This window comes from Meriones unguiculatus, chromosome 2 (genome assembly GCF_030254825.1).
Source record: "Meriones unguiculatus strain TT.TT164.6M chromosome 2, Bangor_MerUng_6.1, whole genome shotgun sequence".
NCBI lineage: Eukaryota > Metazoa > Chordata > Mammalia > Rodentia > Muridae > Meriones > Meriones unguiculatus.
In genome coordinates, this window is record NC_083350.1 from 26,754,153 (window position 1) to 26,773,302 (window position 19,150).

General features: G+C 39.7%; 1 protein-coding gene across 4 annotated transcripts in view; it reads right to left on the bottom strand.

Moving 5' to 3' along the window:
• The window catches only part of Htr4 (5-hydroxytryptamine receptor 4), a 182,138-nt gene that overhangs the window by 77,364 nt on the left and 85,624 nt on the right, over nucleotides 1-19,150 (bottom strand). For all 4 annotated transcript variants that reach the window (XM_060377191.1, XM_060377193.1, XM_060377194.1 and 1 more), the window contains exon 5: nucleotides 7,028-7,181. In XM_060377191.1, coding sequence (XP_060233174.1) covers nucleotides 7,028-7,181 — 154 coding nt within the window. The remainder of the gene's footprint in view (nucleotides 1-7,027; nucleotides 7,182-19,150) is intronic.

Here is a 19,150-nt window from a genome sequence, read left to right on the forward strand (position 1 = left end):
CTTTCTTTTCAATTATGACACTATTTTATTTTTCTATTTTAAAAAAATAATTAACAGCTAGTCAGGTAAAGTGGTGTATGCTTTTAATCCCAGCACTCAAGAGGCAGAGGCAGGTGTATCTCTATGACTTTAAGGCCAGCTTGGTCTACATAATGAGTTCTAGGACTCATTATGAGCCACATATTGAGGTGCTGTCTCAGAAAAAAAGAAGAGGAGTATGGAGGAGGAGGGGGAGGAAGAAGAGGAGGAGATGAAGGAGAAAAATAAGTAGTAACAAGGGACGTTCTTACTTTACCAGTTTTACTGAGCAAACATGTAATGTACTTGTTAAAAGCTTTTGACAATGTGCTCTAATTGAAGAAACTCCCTTATAGTCTTAAATTGGTGAGAATTTAAAATAAGATCACGAATGAATATTAAAGTGCAGTAATTGTTTTTGATATATTAATGAAAGGTTCATGTAGGTTCATCTGCATTCATTAATGCAGAAAATGCATTGATTCCATTATATTCCTGGAATAAATGAATCTCATTTGTCCTTGATACTGTGATACACTAGATCATCTTTAAGGATGGAAGAACTTTTCTCTTATTCTGAAGGTGCTACCTTAGACTTCTTCTCTGTGAACTTTTCTTAGTAATAGCCCTTGGCTGAGAGGAGCTGTTTACCCAACCTCCCTTTTTTGGGCTTATTCAATATGAATATACACATGACTATGAATGTGAAAAAGTACACACACACAGACACACACAGTAAACAACAAACATGCAACTTCATAAATTGTATACATATTTAATTTGTGTCTTATAATGTATCTTCCTGTTTAATTTTTATCTTTATCAGTATTAAACATCTTTGTCTAAAGCACTATTGTGTTAAATTTAATTTTATCACATGTAACAGTAAAGTTATATAAGCTTTAAAAACTTTAGTACTTATAAGGTACATATTTTTCTATTTTATAAATTTCATCCTCTTCACTATATTTATATAATAAGCCTCTCTTTAAGAAGAATATATTTGCTTTTTAGTTAGATTTAGTATTACAGTATTTAACTTTTAGCAAATTTTCTTTACAGATTTTAGTCTTTTGATATTTACCATAATCACAGGTTGATTGAGATTTAAGTCTACTCTTGCTGTTTTTATTCATCTTAGGTATCTTAATCACTATTCTATTTCTGTGAAGAGACATTATGACCACAGTAACTCTTACAAAAGAAAGCATTTAACTGGGGTTTGCTTACATTTTCAGAGGCTTAGTCCATTAAAGTCATGGTAGGATGTACTTCCACTGGAGTATGATCAGCTTGCCAGGAGTTTTCTCTAACCTTTCCCAGTAGCTAGCAATGGCCAATCACTCCAAGGCTAGGGGTGGTATTGTGGGTCAATTTCCCACTCCGTTCTAGGACCTGGTCTGGACAGGGCTTGCACAGGATTTTTACTGGGCAGCTTATGTTGGCTTGAACCAGAAATTTTCCTGCCTCTACTGCTCAAGTCTATGGCTATATGCCTGACACTGGTCCTTTTTTAATATAGTGCATTTTCTTCAGCCTTATAGTCATGGTTAGGATACTTGTTTCCATACCGAGAAACAGTGTTCTCTAGCCTCACTCACAATACGTCTCCAAATTGGCTTCTTTTGCTTCCTTCTTTGCTTTACTTTCCAACCCTCCATGACAGGCCTTTCACTTCTGAAACATCTTCTCTTGCATAGCTTCATTCCCCAAATGATTACATTTACTTGCATGGGTTTAATTAGGGTCTACCTCTGAGAATGCCTTACCTTGTAGCTCATTTCTGATAGAGTTCCCATAAACGTTAAGATTTTTTAATTAACCTGATTTATTAACTGCAGCACTAAAATGTGCAGCAGGTACTTAACACTTACATTGTGCTTTCTGTATTCCACAAATATCCTACCTATAGCATTGCCAATCTAGAATGCCCAGCTGAAGCCAGTAGTCATTCACTAGATTTTTCCAGTTGCACTGACCAAAATCTTGGTTGTATTTAACTAATGTTTCCCTTTCACATTTCTCTTCTAACCATACAAAAGATCCTGTTTATATTAAAAACCTAGAACCCTTGCACAGATGTAGCCCATGGTGGCTCAGTGTCCAGTGGGTTCCCTAGTAAAGGGAACAGGGATTGTCACTGACATGAACTCAGTGGCTGGCTCTTTGATCACCTCTCCCTTGGGGGTGGGCAGCCTTACCAGGCCACAAAAGAGGACACTGTAGCCAGTCCTGATGAGATCTGATAGGCTAGGATCAGATGGAAGGGGAGGAGGACCTCCCCTATCAGTGGATGGGGGAGGGGTATGGGAGAAGATAAGAGAGGAAGGGTGGAATTGGGAGGGGATGGAGGAGGGAGATACAGCTGTGATACAAAATGAATATGATACAATATGAATATGTAATTAATAAAAAAATAAATTAATTTAAAAAAAGCTACACACCTCTGTTCTGAATCACAGTCTCCATTGCTCCTACTAAAGCCAGGGCACCATTGTCTCTTACCTAGGACATCACTCTAGCAGACTTCCTTAATGTTTGCATTTAAAAAAAAAAGTGAGGATTCTTTCAAATACTATAAATCACTTTAATAATGTAAATATTAATAATATGTGCTCAGACTCTGTTGTAACTCCATAGCATTCATAAGGCCAATGCCTTATCTCCCTATTTTATTTTACTTGATTCTATCATTTCTTAAGCTCCTTTCCTGTGCTCTTATCTCCCTCCTCATTAACTCTGTTACAGCCTAGGTGAGGCACGTCTTGTCTCTGGACCTTAGTGTCAGCTATTTTCTGTCCACTGTAGACTTCTCCAACATTTCTACAAGTACATTTCCCCCATCTCTTTAAAGTTTTTATTCAAATGTCACCTTCTCAAGAGAGCCTACTCTAACTCTTTATTTAGTATTTCAGTCTGCTAACAACCCACCTTATAATGATTTAATATCTGAAAATTGTGTGTGTGGGTGTGTGCACCCACATGTGGGTGTGTTCACATGTGAGCAGGTTGCCAGGAAGCCAGCGGTGTTGGCCTCCCTGGAGTTGGAGTTACAGGCAGTCACCTGGTGTGTGTGCTGTACATCTTCTTATTTACTAAGCCATCTCTTCAGCCCCAATTGAAGTAAAATGTAGTCCTTATTGCCTAACATTCTAGATATCTGCTTCCTTTTAGTGCATCACGTGCTGCCTGCCTCTGACAGGTTGAACATAGATGACAAGGATTGGCCTATTATCACCTCTCTTCAGAAATACAGACACAACACCTAGAAATGCAGCTACCAGATACAGAGAGAGAGAGAGAGAGAGAGAGAGAGAGAGAGAGAGAGAGAGAGAAGAGAGAGAGAGAGAGAATCGGAACTCTCACATCTTCTCACCACTTCAGAGCACTGCCATCTTGCTTCACCTTCCTGTCAGCATTTAGCAGGACTGTCACAATCTCTTCCCAATGCTTTCCCAATTTCCCGTAGCCCTACCACTATCTTCTGCAGATTAGCTATAATGATCCTTCAGAAACACAAAGAGGTCATATCACTTCTTTGCCATGAACCCTCCAGTTTCAAAGTAAAATTTAAAAGCCCGCTATTGCCCAAAGTGAAAAGACAAACAAACAGGCATCTGGCCCAAGACCAGATGTCCAACCTCTGCTCCTGACATTCTTAGAATCAACAAAGTCTGCTCCCAACTGAGGGCCTTTGCATTGGCTACAAATTTGGTTCCAGGTAACTTTTCTATGAGCTTTTGTTTGCATATGGCTTGAACTGGCTCATCCTGAAGGACTGGGGTCCAGCCATAGCTTATCCACTGAGGTAAATTTTACAAGTAAAGCAGCAACATCTTCTTATCACCTGGTATATTTTTACTTGAAATAAAAAACAAACACTTGAAATATAGTGTGGTTTTTCTTACTCAATCTTAAGTGCCACAAAAGTTGAAATGCTGAGATTGATTTCTTGGAAATCTACAAAACGTGTTGGACATTCAATCAATATTTCTTGAACGAACAAATTAACAAGTAGGACAACTGTTAAACACATGTACTTTGCAGTCAAGATTTTCTTTATAAAATGAATATTAAGCATGGGAATAGTGCATGGACTAAATGACATTAAATCATGAAAAATTTAGTATATTGCTTAACATGTTTAGTAAATGGTAGCAAAGAAGTAAAAGGAGACATTGGTCACAATATTAAACCCAGTCTGTGAGTTGGCTCGGTGTCCATTTGTAAGCTGAGGATGAAGTGGAACAATTAGGCCACGCCCAGTTTTAAAAGCACGAGTGTTTCAACTGAGTGAAGAATGTCCCCGAATGAGGTTCACTGAAATACTGATTAATATCGGGCTTGATACATGGTAAGTACAAAACATTTGTTGACTGTTACTATTATTATTGTTGGAATTACAGTATTAGTTGGAATATGGTATTTAATTTCTTCTCTAGATTAAAAAAAAAAAAACCTAACAATCTAAAAGAAATAGTATGGAAATCAAGAAATTATCTATACCTTCTTCCAGGATGGAGTCTTTATCTCTCTATTCCCTAGCTCTCGTATTGTTTCAGAAGCTCAAGAGGAATTCCTCCTGTTTTGAAATGTTAAGTCCTGACCATAGAATTCCTTTGAATGTGAGCTTAAAATCCTTAATGTGTGTACAAAAAAAGGGGATTTTTTTTTCTTCTGATCCTTTTGGGCCAGAACTCATTCTCAGTCTCTTCTTTCTGTTCCTTTTCTCACATCTAGTAGGATCTTAGGACTGGCTTTAAGTGATTGCATGCCATCTTTCTTGGGAAATATATATCCCTGGCAACAAATCCAGACCATCTATTTTAACTGGCATTATAATTTTAGTGTGCCAGAGTAAATGATTTTGACAGTGAGGTGATTAATGTTATGTGTCAGTGTAACAAAGTCATGAGGTATCCAGACATTTGGTAAAACCCAACTTTGAGCACGACAATATTTTAGATTAAGATTACGTGGCAGATTGTATAAATCCATTTTCTCTTCCAATTCAGCACTGCATCCAACCTATTAAAAGCCTGAGCAAGAAAACCAAGTAAGAGGGAACTGATGTGTTGACCTAATGAAGGGCCATCATTATTTTTTCTGTATTTGGCTTGAACTAAAATATTGTCTCTCCTAAGTCTCTAGTTTGCTGAGAACTGTCAACTTGCATAACCACATGGACCAGTTACATTATGTCCATATATCTGACTCTGTTTCTATTTTTTGTTATCTAAGTATACAGGTAGATAGGTTAACAGATACTTGATAAGGGAAGGATAGGTAGGTAGGTAGATAGATGGTAGATAGACAGATACACAGATGACAGATAGATAATAGACAGGTAGACAGACTGATGATAGATAGATAGATAGATAGATAGATAGATAGATAGATAGATGAAGTTATACACACAAACATCCTGTTGTTTCTATTTCTCTGGAAAAACAATACCCAGAGTTTGAATAATATATTGTATATGTCCCCTTAATACTCATATTAGACACAGTACCAACTTCCCTTTTTAATACAGTCTCTCAGGAAGTTGGATATTAACAGAGCTGGGCTCACAGATTAGTTCTCCAACTTCTGGCCCAGGACACTCCTCATTCCCTGGAAGACTTCATTCACATGATATGTCTTTCCCTTGGCACTGCAAATCTTATAGACTCTCGGTATGAAATGGATGAAGGCTTCTCAGGATGTATGATATGCCTAACGTTCTGGGAACTGATTGATAAATATTGAATCCCTGGTCTACTGTGTGTCATGGGGAATGGAATTAACCTGCTCACCTTAAAGTGGATATAATTATACTCTTCCCAAAAATATTCTTTTGGGGTAATATATAAATATTCTGCCTGATACACAGTAATGTTAAAAACTATTTAAAACACTTGCTAAGCAGACTTTATTCTGCATTTTCATAAGAAAGAGAAACTATTGTGATTTTGGAGAAGGAAAATAGATTCAACTCTAAACACAACAAAGAAAAAGAGTGGGGATTTATAGCCCAGGAGTTGATTGAGGAGGATCTCAATCTGTACAGAAAGTTATTAAGAGTAAATGGGCTGGGCAGAGGTGGTGCACACTTTTAATCTCAGCACTCAGGAGTCAGAGGCAGGCGGATATCTGTGAGTTTGAGAACAGGCTGGTCTACAAAGTGAGTCCAAAACGGCCGGTGTTACACAGAGAAACTCTGTTTCAGAAAACCCAAAACCAAACCACAACAAAAGAGTAAAAGGGAAGAGCAAGTGGAATTCTACCTAAGCCAACTTAGCAGTATTCTCTCCCTGGCTTGAAGACAAGCCAGGGCAATCAGACATAACCTGGGGAAGGTGAAGGATGAAGAACCTGATCCTTTATTGAAGATGGAGGATTTAGGATCAATCAACTTCATGGCATTCTTGCTGAAATTGAGCAATGCAAAGTTTGACATTGTATTGATTAGAGTTAGTTGTCAAGTTGACAGAATTTCAATCTCTTGCAAGAAGGGCCTCTGGGTGTATCTGTAGAGGATTATCTTGAGTACTGTAATTGGTATGGGAAGACCTATCTTAGTTGTGGGCAGGACCATTTCCTAGTCAGGGGGCCTGGAATGTAGAAGAAGAAATGAAGAGGAGGAGAAGGAGGAGGAAGAACAACAACAATTGAGTAGTTTCATTGTTCGCTTCTGAATGCAGACAATGAGGGACTCACTGCTTCAAGTGCCTGCTGCCTTGACTTCTCTGCCATGATGGACAACTTAAACTGTGAGCTAAAATAAGACCTTTCTCCCATAAGTTGCCTCTATCAGGGAATTTCTCATTACAGGAAAGGAAACAAAGACAATCATGGAAATGCTTTTGCAGTCTAGAGGTTCATGTGGTCTAAATCCATTGTGCTCATCTGTGAAATTCTCAAATAATAAATAAATGAACTTTCAAAAACACAAGGTATTTGTTTACCTAGGATGCCTGGCAACATGGAGTGGATGCTAACCCATGGTTTTTGAGTGTACACTTACCACATCAACTATGCCGATGTTGTTCCAGCCTTGCATTATAGGGAGAAAAGATATGAACATAGGAATGACCCAGCAGCCTCCCAACATCAACGCGATGCGCAGAGGGGTCATCTTGTTTCTGTAAACCAGAGGTTGGCAGCAGATGGCGTAATACCTGGAAGAGACAATCAAGACAATCACAGGCAGGGAGAAACAAGAGGGAAAATGGAAAGATGATAATAGATGAGGGCGAGGAGGAAGAGGAACAAAAAGGGATAGAAAGAAGGAGAAGTGTTGAGAAAAGGAGAGAATTGGGAGAGAAATAAGAAAAAAGAGAGAAGACTGGGCATACATGAGAGCAAGTGGTAGAGGAAGAGAAGAGATGGGGGAGAACAAAGAAAAGAGTAAAGGCAATTATACAATAAAAGTATTAACAATTACACAATAAAACATTAACATTCCTGTTACTATATAACTATTTAGATTGCATCTGAAGGTCATTGCCTTGAGTTGGCTCCATGTCCCTCTGCATGTCCCAAAGTCTCAAACAGCTTGGCCCGAGTGAACGTCTCCTCTGCCTCAGGCACAGTTCCACGTTCTGGGAATCGAGCCCTCCAGACCGCTGTGCACTGGTACCTTTGACTTCTGTGACTATGGTTTGAACTACCTCAGATTTGTTTCCTCCCTCCTGATGGCTGTGCTCTAGATTAGTGTAAATTGCTGCTACAGAGAAACAAATGTAAATATTAAATTACCTTTAGTATATGTATGTATGGCTGGGCACGGCGATGGATGCTTATAATCCCAGCCCTCGGGAGGCAGAGGCATGTGTATCTGTGAATTCGAGGTTAGCCTGGTCTGCAAAGCAAGGCCAGGACAGCCAGGGCTAGACAGAAAAACTCTCTGTGTAGAAAGAGAAAAACATATGTCTGTGTGTATATGTGTATGTATATAAACATATATACATGTATGTGTGTATGTGTCTATGTATTCATACACACATATTCTAACTTTGTAGCTTTGAGGGTGTAATGTAACTTTGAGAATTATATAAATATAGCACACAGTTTTCCAAACCCTTATACAATGTGCAGATACAGTTTATATCCTGGGAAATGGGTACCTTAAGTACAGTTGTTGGACAGGTCCTTCCTCGGGGGCTAGGGTGAGATGCAGAGATCTCTCCTATACAGAGAGTTAGGGAAACTTTCTCTTGAATAGGCTTGGGTTGTTGAGAGAGGGAGCAAAAATTCTTCTTCCTTCCTTTTAAAATATTGCCAATAGCAAAGAGGGGGGAATAACTTTCTTTTGTTTAATTTTAAAGTAGGTTAGTAAAATTCTGAGGGTTAGGTTACTGTATACATATTTAAAACATGCAAGTGTACCCGGATTATCCATATTTGCCTTAAATTTTGTCTCTATAATCACAATGAATATAATGTGATTTTTAACTAGTAGCATGGGGCAAAAACTATGAAATATGAGGCTTTTAGCTAAAATTCACAACATTGACATAAATGCTGAAGATTCTTTTTGAGGTTTTTGGTACCCTTGAGGCAGAACTCTCAAAAAGCCACCCTATATATTTCGAGTATCTTTCTTCATATCACGGATTCTTTTCTTTCAAGAAAAGTATCTAGAAAAAAAATTTTAAATGAAAGAAAACTGCCCTATTATGATCCTCCTCTAAAATACACGTGATTGTTCCATTTGTGAGTAGTTGCTTGTCAACAGGCAAGTGTTCCGAGATCATCCGAAGCTCAGTGGCTGAGGTCATCATGCCAGTTACCACTGATTTTCTTACCAAGGGCTTTTCTTATAAAATATTACACAATGCTCACAACTATTGTCTGTGCGCATGTTTGTGTAGGTGTGCCTGGATGTATATGTGTGCAGAAGAGGCCAGAGGTCAATCTTGATTGCCATCCACCTCTTTTTGAAAATGGTCTTTCACCAGAATGGAGCTCATTAAGCATTCTCCGCTGGCTGGCCGGCTGGCAAGTCCCAGGGGTCTGGCTGTCTCCCCAACCCTGAGATTACAGACAAGTGCCACCATGCCCAGCTTTACATAGTTCTAAAGCTTGAACTTAAGTTCTTGTTCTTGCACAGTGTGTACTTTCACTGATTGTGGTATCTTTCCAGACCCTATGGAGTGTTTTAAAAAAAAAAGGAACTCCACAAATGTATTCATCTCAAAGATGAAGAAATAAAAGCGGAGAGGCCATGGAATGTAGAATAGAATCTACTAGTGCTGCTTTCTCAAGGAAGTATGATGTCTAACTGCATTTAAACACTTACCCTTCCATCTACAGATAAGTGTAGTTTTTGCCCCTTATCAAAGAAGCTTTTTTTTTTCAGTAGATGGAGACCAATACAAACCCACAACTGCTCAAACGATAGAGAACAGCTGACCATGGGTGCCGTCCCCAACAGATACGTCTACAGCATAACTCCTGCATCTAAGGCTCGGGGAACATAGTGGAAGAGACCGCAGAAAGACTGTAAGAGCCAGAGCATCTGCACATCTGTTTGAAGATAGTATCTCAAAAAACTAAGGCACACAATGGAAGGGGGCAGGAAAGGAAGGAGAGCAGGGAACTTGGAGGAGTTTGAGGAAGATATGTGACTATTATAAAAATACGCTGTAATAATTTTTAACTAATTAGTGAGATAGTATACTTTTTCAAAAAGAGTTTTTGAAGAGGTCACAAAACTTGAAAATGCCCATCTAGGTCAATCCTGTGGTATGTTCTTCAAAAGAAGAGAATTATAAGAAAGAAAGAGAAGGATTATTGATTCTCAGGCTAAATAGATGCTGCTTAGCAAACAGAATTGGGGGTCATCTCAGGAGAAGACTAATATATAATGTCTCTACTTTAGCCACTCATAGATTGTTTTCTATTAAACCAAAAATATTTTTACAAAGTGATTTAATAAATGTTCTAATGACAAATTATGTTCCAGATGGCCAGAATTAACTCGAAGGTAACAAAGGCATTTGCAAAGTAAGTTCTTACTTGAACATTTCCAAGTTTGCTCCTAAAACTCCATTAAAGTCTGCTTTGGTAGACAACCTGCAGCTTCTCCAACCACAGCCACATGCAAATGTGGGATCTAATTGCTTTTAAATGTCTCTAGGGACACAGTATACTTTGACAACTCTTGGAAGACAGCAGTGTATTTTAAGCCCTATGCTAATCCCTTCACCACCCCTGCAATTAAGGAAAATTCTACCTTCTCATCCCCTGTGCTCTAACTACAGGTAAAGGAGAAGTGCTCAGAACAAATCCTGGAATTTCACAATTAGCAAAGACCTTAGCAGTCAACTCTATGTGTTCTTCTCACACATTTGAGCACTGCTTTCTTTTACCTTACTATTATTCCCTCTAGTCTTAGAGCTAGCCATTGACCCTCTCCAAGACAGTTTCCTTATCTGTAAAGCAGGACGATGATGCTATACATTCCACTCACTGTGAAAACTGATGATACGGTATGTTGAAAACTTAGAAAGTTCCCAGTACATACACATATATCCTAAGCTACTTACAAAATAATATGAAAACACTTGGGCCAGCATCTCTCTTAGTAGTTGAGTCTAAGAGACAGAGCACTAAACCAGCTGTTCCCTGTAGGTAAGTGGCTGTGAATGATGGAGTTTATTGCATATACAATGTAATATATAATGTTGTTTACAACTTCTGGGGTCAATGTTCCATACTCACACCTAATCAAAACAGTATAAACAGAGATATTATCTTTATCTATGTCTATATCTACATCATCTGTGTCTATCTCTATCTATATCTGTCAAATATCTGTCATCTATCTATTTAGCAATCATCTATCTATCTATCTATCTATCTATCTGTAATGTATATGTGTATGTTTGTTTGTTTATATCGTGTCTAGGGTTGCTGGATGGGTAGTAGTCCTTCCTCCATGCAGTGGTCCAGCCATATTTTTGGTCAGATCTCTGAATGTGTCCCTTTCCACAGATCAAGGATGGGCTTCCCACTTCTACATCATTTTCTTACCATTGCTGTTTTCACATAGTGTTTCTCTAACTATGCTATAATTGCCACTTTCTTCTCTAATACTTGAAATATCTGCAGCACATGCCACACACTGATTGAAGAACGTCTGTGTGGAAAGAGGCAGGTCCTGTTTTGTAGCCAATGACTGTAACTGCAAGGCAACGCTTTGCGTCCTTTGAGGTACCAAATAGAAAAGATTATTCGGGTATGATGGAAATTTTCACTTTGTTCCTATTGGGTTTGAGAGAAATGGAAAGATGCTGAAGGTACTCTTCTTTACAGGCAGGTAGACAGGGGACCTTGGAACCCAGAGCTAAACTGAGAGGGCAAAAATAAAGGTACAAGTGAGCCACCATATAAACAAGTTCTTCAAAAGAGAGAAGCCACATAGGGCTGGGAAACAACTTAACTCTCAAACAACAAATGGCTTTTGGGCTGAAGAGTAAAACCACCCACAGAAGAAATCCACTAGGTCCTTGGATTTGGAAAATTCCCAAGGCTAATCATAAGGTTAAAATCATTTAGATGATTCAGGTGTGTGGTACCTGCTTATGCACTGTACATATACTCATTCATGTCACTCAACTCTCCCAGACTCCCAGGGAAAACTACTATCGGTGACATAATTCTGTAAATTGGTAAAATCCAGAACATTTAAGTAGCTTATCCAACATGATGAATCTCATACTTGTTCAAGCTGAGATGCATCTGCGAAGTCTATTATCCCAGGCTACATTCTTACCCATTTTTTTCTTACGTAAAATTCAGAAGAGAATAAAAATAACGCCAAAATCATAACAAAATACAAAGGTACGTTACAGAGCACCCTTCATTCAGCCGAACATGTGTGGAACAGCTGCTCTGTATACCTGCAGCCAGAGTACAAAGCTGATGACACGGAACTGGCTCTTTTCACATTCATAATGAGGGAGAAACTGGCAAAAAAAAAAAAATTGGGCCAAGATGAGATGTCATGCTTATATGTAACGGCCCACGCAAATGTTAAGAAAAACCAAAGGCTCAAGTATGCATTTAGCCTATAGTTTCAGGGCCTAGTTTCAGCCTAACCTCCTGAGCACTTGCCCTGTCCTGGAGAATGACATGCCCCAGTAGATTTTGGGATTTACTCTTACTTCCTTTCAACTGTCGGTAATTTTACCACACGTTAAAGCCTCCCCTTTGGTAACGCTACGCTCCGGCACTGTGCTAAAAGCGCTGTGATTCGGGGCCTCTCCTGCCATTCAGCAACGCAATCCCAGTGTCCAGAAGAGCTCCTGGGAAGTAGTAAGCACTCCATGAATATAAAAACCACAGCTACACTCTGCTATGAAATCCAACTCAACAAACGTGACGGTTAGGAACAGCGCCTGAACCTGGCTGTAAAGAGCATCTGACAAGAAGCAACTCTCATTCAACTTTCCCCGCAGAAATTACTCAGCTCTATTGGGAAAACAAGTGGAAATGTGCCGCACAAGTTCACAATGACTGACACATTTGGTTTATACATTCACGATTTAGTTATGCTCCAGGGAGATCATTGAGTGATACAGACAACTTATCTCTTGCACAAGATGAAATCTGCAGCCCCAGAGTCAGAAGAATATGTTTAACAGGAAAATTTATTTCAAAGAAAACCTGTCGAGGGTTTTGCAGACAGAATGTATCCGGTTTCTGGATGGCAGGAGACGGTTGACAATCCGGAGCAAAGGGAAAATAGTGTCATCCTTACAGGTAATGGTCGCTTCAATAAAGTAAAATAGGCTCTTAGAGGCAGTTGTATTTAAGGCCAAATACAAGATAGGTTGCAAACATGTTCAAAGAAACAGAATTAGAACAGTTAAGTCTTAAAAAGTATAGCTTGAGAACCTAATAGAAAAAATGAAGGTATAATTGGTCAATGTAGAGGAAACCAGGAGATGACTCTGCTCTCATTTGGTTGTGGGTACCCCAAAAGACACCTCTAATCCTCCAGCTAGCTTGAGAGAAGTTAAAGTCTCAGCTCTCTACAGCGCTCCAGTTGCTAGTGGAACTGCAAAGCTTCATTACTGCATGTTTTCAGTGGAGATGGTGGTCATAGAGCCCCGCCTTTGCTCAGAAAAAAAAAATGATGGCTTGTTCCTGGTGATGTGGCCTTATCAGGCCACAGAGGAAGAGGATCCAGGCAGTCCTGATGAGTCTTGATAAGCTATGGGCAGATGGCAAAGAAGGAGAGAACTCCACCTTTCAGTGGACTAGGGAAGAGGATAAGGGGAAGAGGTAAGGAGAGGGGCTGAGAGGAGCTGAGGGGGGGATTCAATCAGGATATATAATGAATAAATTGTGAAAATTAAAATTTAAATCTTAAAAAGATGCCATCCCCATACCATGGTGAGCAGCTATGAGGAATGTGTGACTCCAACATTTATATATAGTAGGTAGTGTTCTTTTCCTGTGTTTCAGAGCTCTTCCTGTGTTTCAGACTTTTGTTGCCAATGCCCCCTGCCCTCCAGGGAAAAACCAGCTTGAGAATAAATTCAACAAGAATTCAAGGCAGAGAGAGAGAGTAAGAACAACATGGAGCACTATAAAAACAGACAAAAGTATAGAGAACAGGAAAATACAGATGGAAAACGAAGAGAGTAAAGTTAGAGAGAGGCACACAGAATAAAATTGTTCATATCAGGACAATGCTGCCAGTACTGATGAGACCTGACAAGCCAGGGTCAGATGGAAGGGGGGGAGGACCTCCCCATCAGTGGACTTGGAGAGGGGCATGGGAGGAGATGAGGGAGGGAGGAGTTGAAGGGAATGAGGGAGGGGGTTACAGCCTGGATACAAAGTGAATAAACTGTAATTAATATAAAAAATAAAAATTTAATAAAAAATCGTTCATATATTTGTAGAAATCTATGCCTGATGCCAGATTTTTCAGCTAAGTGGTCCATCACTTCAGTTTCTATTATTTATTGCAGAAAGGGTGCTTACTAATGGGTCATGAAATAAGCAAGTTTGGGAGAATGGCTACATCCAGCTTATCCATTGTCATTTGTACAGACAAAGCCTTCTTTTTGAAACCACTAAAACGTAAACTCAAAATAGTTACAAAAGCAAATGCATTTACTGCTCATGACTTAAGTTGACAGGTGTCTAGCGTTCACAGTGCTTACTTCAATGTGGCAGACGTCCTCGCAGGCATCTTTATGTCATGCTTGTATATTGGTGGCATTTTTTTACTATGCTCAGATACTATTGTTATTTTAATCTTGTGATAAGAAATGACAAAATGGAGCAAGCACAAGGTCACAGACTGATGTGGGGTTAAACAAGATAAGTGTGAAGGAAACCTCTTCACGTTTGTTCAATCAGCCTCTCTCCCCTTCCCTCCTTCAATATTTTTTGACAGTATATGTTCAGATATATACATATATTATGCATTTATTTGATGAGCGGACTTGTAACAAACACTTAAATCTGAAACTTGCTTTTGCTCAAATAACAGTTACACTTCTCAGCATATTCTATTTGCCAAGAGTTTTGATGGCTTCATTTCAAAAGTAGCATTTTTTTTTTAATATCTAAGTAGTTGCTTTTCATTCACCACAGAACCTTGGACAATACAGTATTTGACTGCTCATGACTCAGACTATATGAAACATCTTAATTATAGTTTTGAAGTTGTTTAAAATTTTCAGTAATATGATTCATTTGTCAAAGTAACAAGAAGCATCAGAATTGTAGATGTGGAAATGGATATTTTAATATTAAAAGCGTTCTGCATTTTTACTGTGTCCGGGAGTCAACAATCTGGGCAAGAATTAAGAATCAATGCGAGTCTCTATCTTCAAAGGCTCTATCCTTTCCTAGGACACTAACAACAGCTTGAGATGGGAGGGCACTGTGTCTTATCCGGACTCACCCAGACGACAAGGATATCGTACCTACCACCCCACCCCAAGAAACTTCTTCTCTGCCTTGAGTCAGCTCAAACGTGGGACCAGGAGGGACACTGCAAAGGCAGAATGAATCTAGGCGATAAATAAAACCATGCTTTTCAAGGCAAGGTATTACCTGTAATGTTCAGGATGGACTTCCCACTCGGTGAGGATATCACTTGGGATAGGAAAGTGCTGAAGGCAAAGAAAAGCAAAACAAGACAAAAACTGCCTAGTCTCACCTTCCTTGTGACATTAAAGCTTCTGTTGTGCATTATGGGGAAGAAAATAAAGATTTGACAATTACCTAAAAAATATTTATGTGCAACTACTGTTTAATTGTCAAAGGTGTCATTAAATGCAAATTCCATGGGTTCAAACATTTTCTCATCCTCGTTCATAATGCAGAGCCTTCTCCCACAGGGAGAAAAAAAAGAAGACTGTGTGAGAAATTTGTGCGTTTAATAAAAAATGCAGTGAGTTCTACAAAGAATCTGTCTGAGGAGCTCAGAGATGATTTCTACTGCAAGGAAGATAGGACTGAGCTAAAATCCAAACGTCACAGAGAGGACAAAGGAGCTCTCTAGGCACAGAGAGGAGCCAATGCCTGGAAAGCAATGGTAGACAAGAAAGGTCAAGGTAGCCAGAACCTAGAGACAAGGCTGGAGAAGGGCTTGAAGAAAAGCTTGAGGTAGGGAGAGAAAATAAGAGAGTGAAAAATCTTTACTCATCAACTGTTGACTCACACACCTAATCAGAAATAAATTCTTTGTGCAGTGGACAGTGGTTAACACACAAACTAACAATTGGTCAAAGTGCAGAGAATAAGTGTCAGCAGGGTGCTCAGCCACAAGAAACATCTATGACAACGCACACATGCACGCCACACACACACACACACACACACACACACACACACACAATGGCTCAGGGACCGTAGCAGAAGAGGGACAGAAATACTTAAGAACCTGAGATTAGAGAAAAGAAGTACCTTCTGCATGTGACAGGACCATTGCATTCATGAATTCAGAGAAGCTTTGATTGCTTGCATAGGATTTGCCTAAGACCAAGCCAGTTGACATTCTAGCACAGAGTGGGAAGGTGAGCCTCCACACTTACCTGAGGAACTATGGACAGTTGATGTCTTCTCGTGTTGGGAGAGCCAGTTCTTTTTAAGGCCTACCTGGAAGGCCTACCATCTTCCAGTGCTTGGCACCACAATTAGGAATATTAAAGCAGCACATATTGGAGCTGATAGGCTATTTTGAAGGGGGACATAAATTCGGGAGGTAGGGGTAGGTCTAGGAAGAGTTGGGGTGAATAAGATCAAAATACATTACAGGACAGGAATGTATTTTGTCCTGTAAAAGACTCTTTTACATAGAAGTCCTCTAAAAGATTCTTCCCTGCTGGGGATTGAAGCAGATGCTAAGACTCACAGCCAAACTTTGAGCAGAGTGCAGGGAGTCTTATTGAAAAGTGGGGAGATAGAAGGACCCAGAGGGGACAGAAGCTCCACAAGAAGACTAACAGAGCCAACAAATCTGGGCCCACTGGAGGCCTGGAGAGACTGGTGAACCAACCAAGGACCATGCATGGAGAGGACCCCTGTTCAGATGTAACCTATAGGCAGCTCAGTCTGCATGTGGGTCTCCTAGTAAAAGGATCAGGGCCTGTCTCTGACATGGACTTTTTGCTTGCTCTTTGATCACTTTATCCTGTCAGGGTGGCCTTGCCAGACTACAGAGGAAGAGGATGCAGACAGTTCTAATGAGACTTGATAGGCTGGGGTCAGATAGTATGGGAGGAGGGCTTTCCCTTTCTGAGCATTAGGAGAGTGGAATAGGGGAGAAGAGGGAGGGAAGGTTCGACTGGGAGGAGACAAGGGAGGGGACTACAATGGGATGTAAAATGAATTATAAAAAATACATGTAAATTAAAATTTCTTTTTTAATTTTTTATTTTTATATTAGTTACAGTTTATTCATTTTGTATCCCAGCCATAGCCCCTCCCTCTCCCTCTTAATCCCACTCTCTCTCCCTCTTCTTCTCCTATGCTCTCCCCCAGTCCAATGATAAGGAAGGTCTTCCTTCCCTTTCATCTGACTCTAGTCTATCAGGACTCATCAGGACTGGCTTCATTGTCTTCTTCTATGGACTGGTAAGGATGCTCCAAATATGTTACACAGAGGAATAATAGGAGCAATGAGGGGAAATACAGAGAAAAATAGGGAAAAACTTTATTTGTAGAGAGGGGAGGGATAAGTAACACCAATATGTTTGAAAAAGCTATAGGGAAACTATATTTACTTAAAATTCATATGTAATATGTATAACATACATATTATTTAAATGAAATCATACTACCTGCAATAATAATGTTCTCCCAAGAGCCATAGATCGTCTAACAAACCCCAAGTGCTAGGCATGGGAAACTTCCCTTCAAGTCGTTGGTCAACATGGTCCAAGAAACTCCACCAAGCAATAGAGCTTATTGCCGTTGCCCTTGGTTTCCTACAAGAATGTGAAAGTAAACCCCTGCTGCTGGAAACGCACACATTACAAACACAGGAATCAAAGTAGATATGATAGAGAAGCCTTCAGCCTGCAGAACAACTCTCACAGTATCAGAGGGCAACATGCAATCTCCTAAGGAAGAGTAACGATCAATATCCCTACACAACTGCCAAGCCTGGATTCCACAATAAAGGCCAGCATGGCAAGATATCCTCCAGGGCTCAAGAGAGGTACATCTTGGGGGGTAAACTACAATCATCTAGTTGGACTTAAAGCCTACTCAGTAAGAGAGAATTCATGCCTCATATTGCAAACCTACCCAACTACCCATGGTTGGCAAAGTACTGGGTTCTAAAAGAAAACCTACTAAGCTACTTACCTAAACCCTGTAAATTTTCGGACTGCATTCTAAAGACCCATCCTTATATCCACAGATAAATGTAGCCCTCACCTTCTCATAAGAGAAGGCTGTTCATTTTGTAGCAGATGAGCACTAAAAACCAACAGCTGATTGAGATATAGAGAACTCACAGACCATGGTGATCCAACCCCAATCAATATATCTAAAATGTGACATCTGTACTCTAGGATCAGGGAATGTTGTAGGAGATGTGCCTGAGAGACTGTAAGGTTCAGAAGACCAGGATATCTGCTGCAAGACTGTGGGGTGTGTGTGTGTGTGTGTGTGTGTGTGCGTGTGTGTGTGTGTGTGTGTGTAAAACAAGGAAGCTACTATAGCCATAAAATCTCAGCAATATCGTTGACTTAAGAAGACCCCTACACATGATAGCAGCAACTGGTATTGGCAACTTCTGGCTATTACAAATAAAGCTGCTACAAAAATGGTTGAGCAAATGTCCTTTTTGTGTACTTGAGCCTCTTTTGGATATATGCCCAGGAGTGGTATGGCTGGATCTTGGGGAAGTGCTATTCCTAGTTGTCTGAGAAAGCGCCAGATTGATTTCCAGAGTGGTTGTACAAGTTTACATTCCCACCAGCAGTGGAGAAGGGTTCCCCTTTCTCCACAACCTCTCCAGCATGTGTTGTCACTTGAGTTTTTGATCTTGGCCATTCTGATGGGTGTAAGGTAAAATCTCAGGGTTGTTTTGATTTGCATTTCCCTAATGGCTAATGAGGTTGAGCTTTTCTTTAAGTGCTTCTCTGCCATTTGATATTCCTCTACAGAGAGTTCTCTGTTTAGCTCTGTTCCCCATTTTTTAAGTGGATTACTTGGTTTGCTGCTTTTCATCTTCTTTAGTTCTTTATATATAGTGGATATGAGTCCTATGTCAGATAAAGGGTTGGTGAAGATTCATTCCCAATCTGTAGGCAGTCACTTTGTTTTGATGATGGTGTCCTTTGCTTTACAAAAGCTTTTCAGTTTCATGAGGTCCCATTTATTGGTTGTTGCTCTTAGAGCCTGTGCTGTTGGTGTTCTGTTCAGGAAGTTTTCTCCTGAACCAATGAGTTCTAGGGTATTCCCCACTTTTTTTTTTTTTTTTTTTTTTTTTTTTTTTTTTTTTTTTTTGCCGATTTAATGTGTCTGGTTTTATGTTGAGGTCTTTGATCAACTTGGACTTCAGTTTTGTGCAGGGTGATAAGTATTGATCTATTTTCATTTTTCTACATGTAGACATCCAGTTGGACCAGCACCATTTGTTGAAGATGCTATCTTTTTTCCA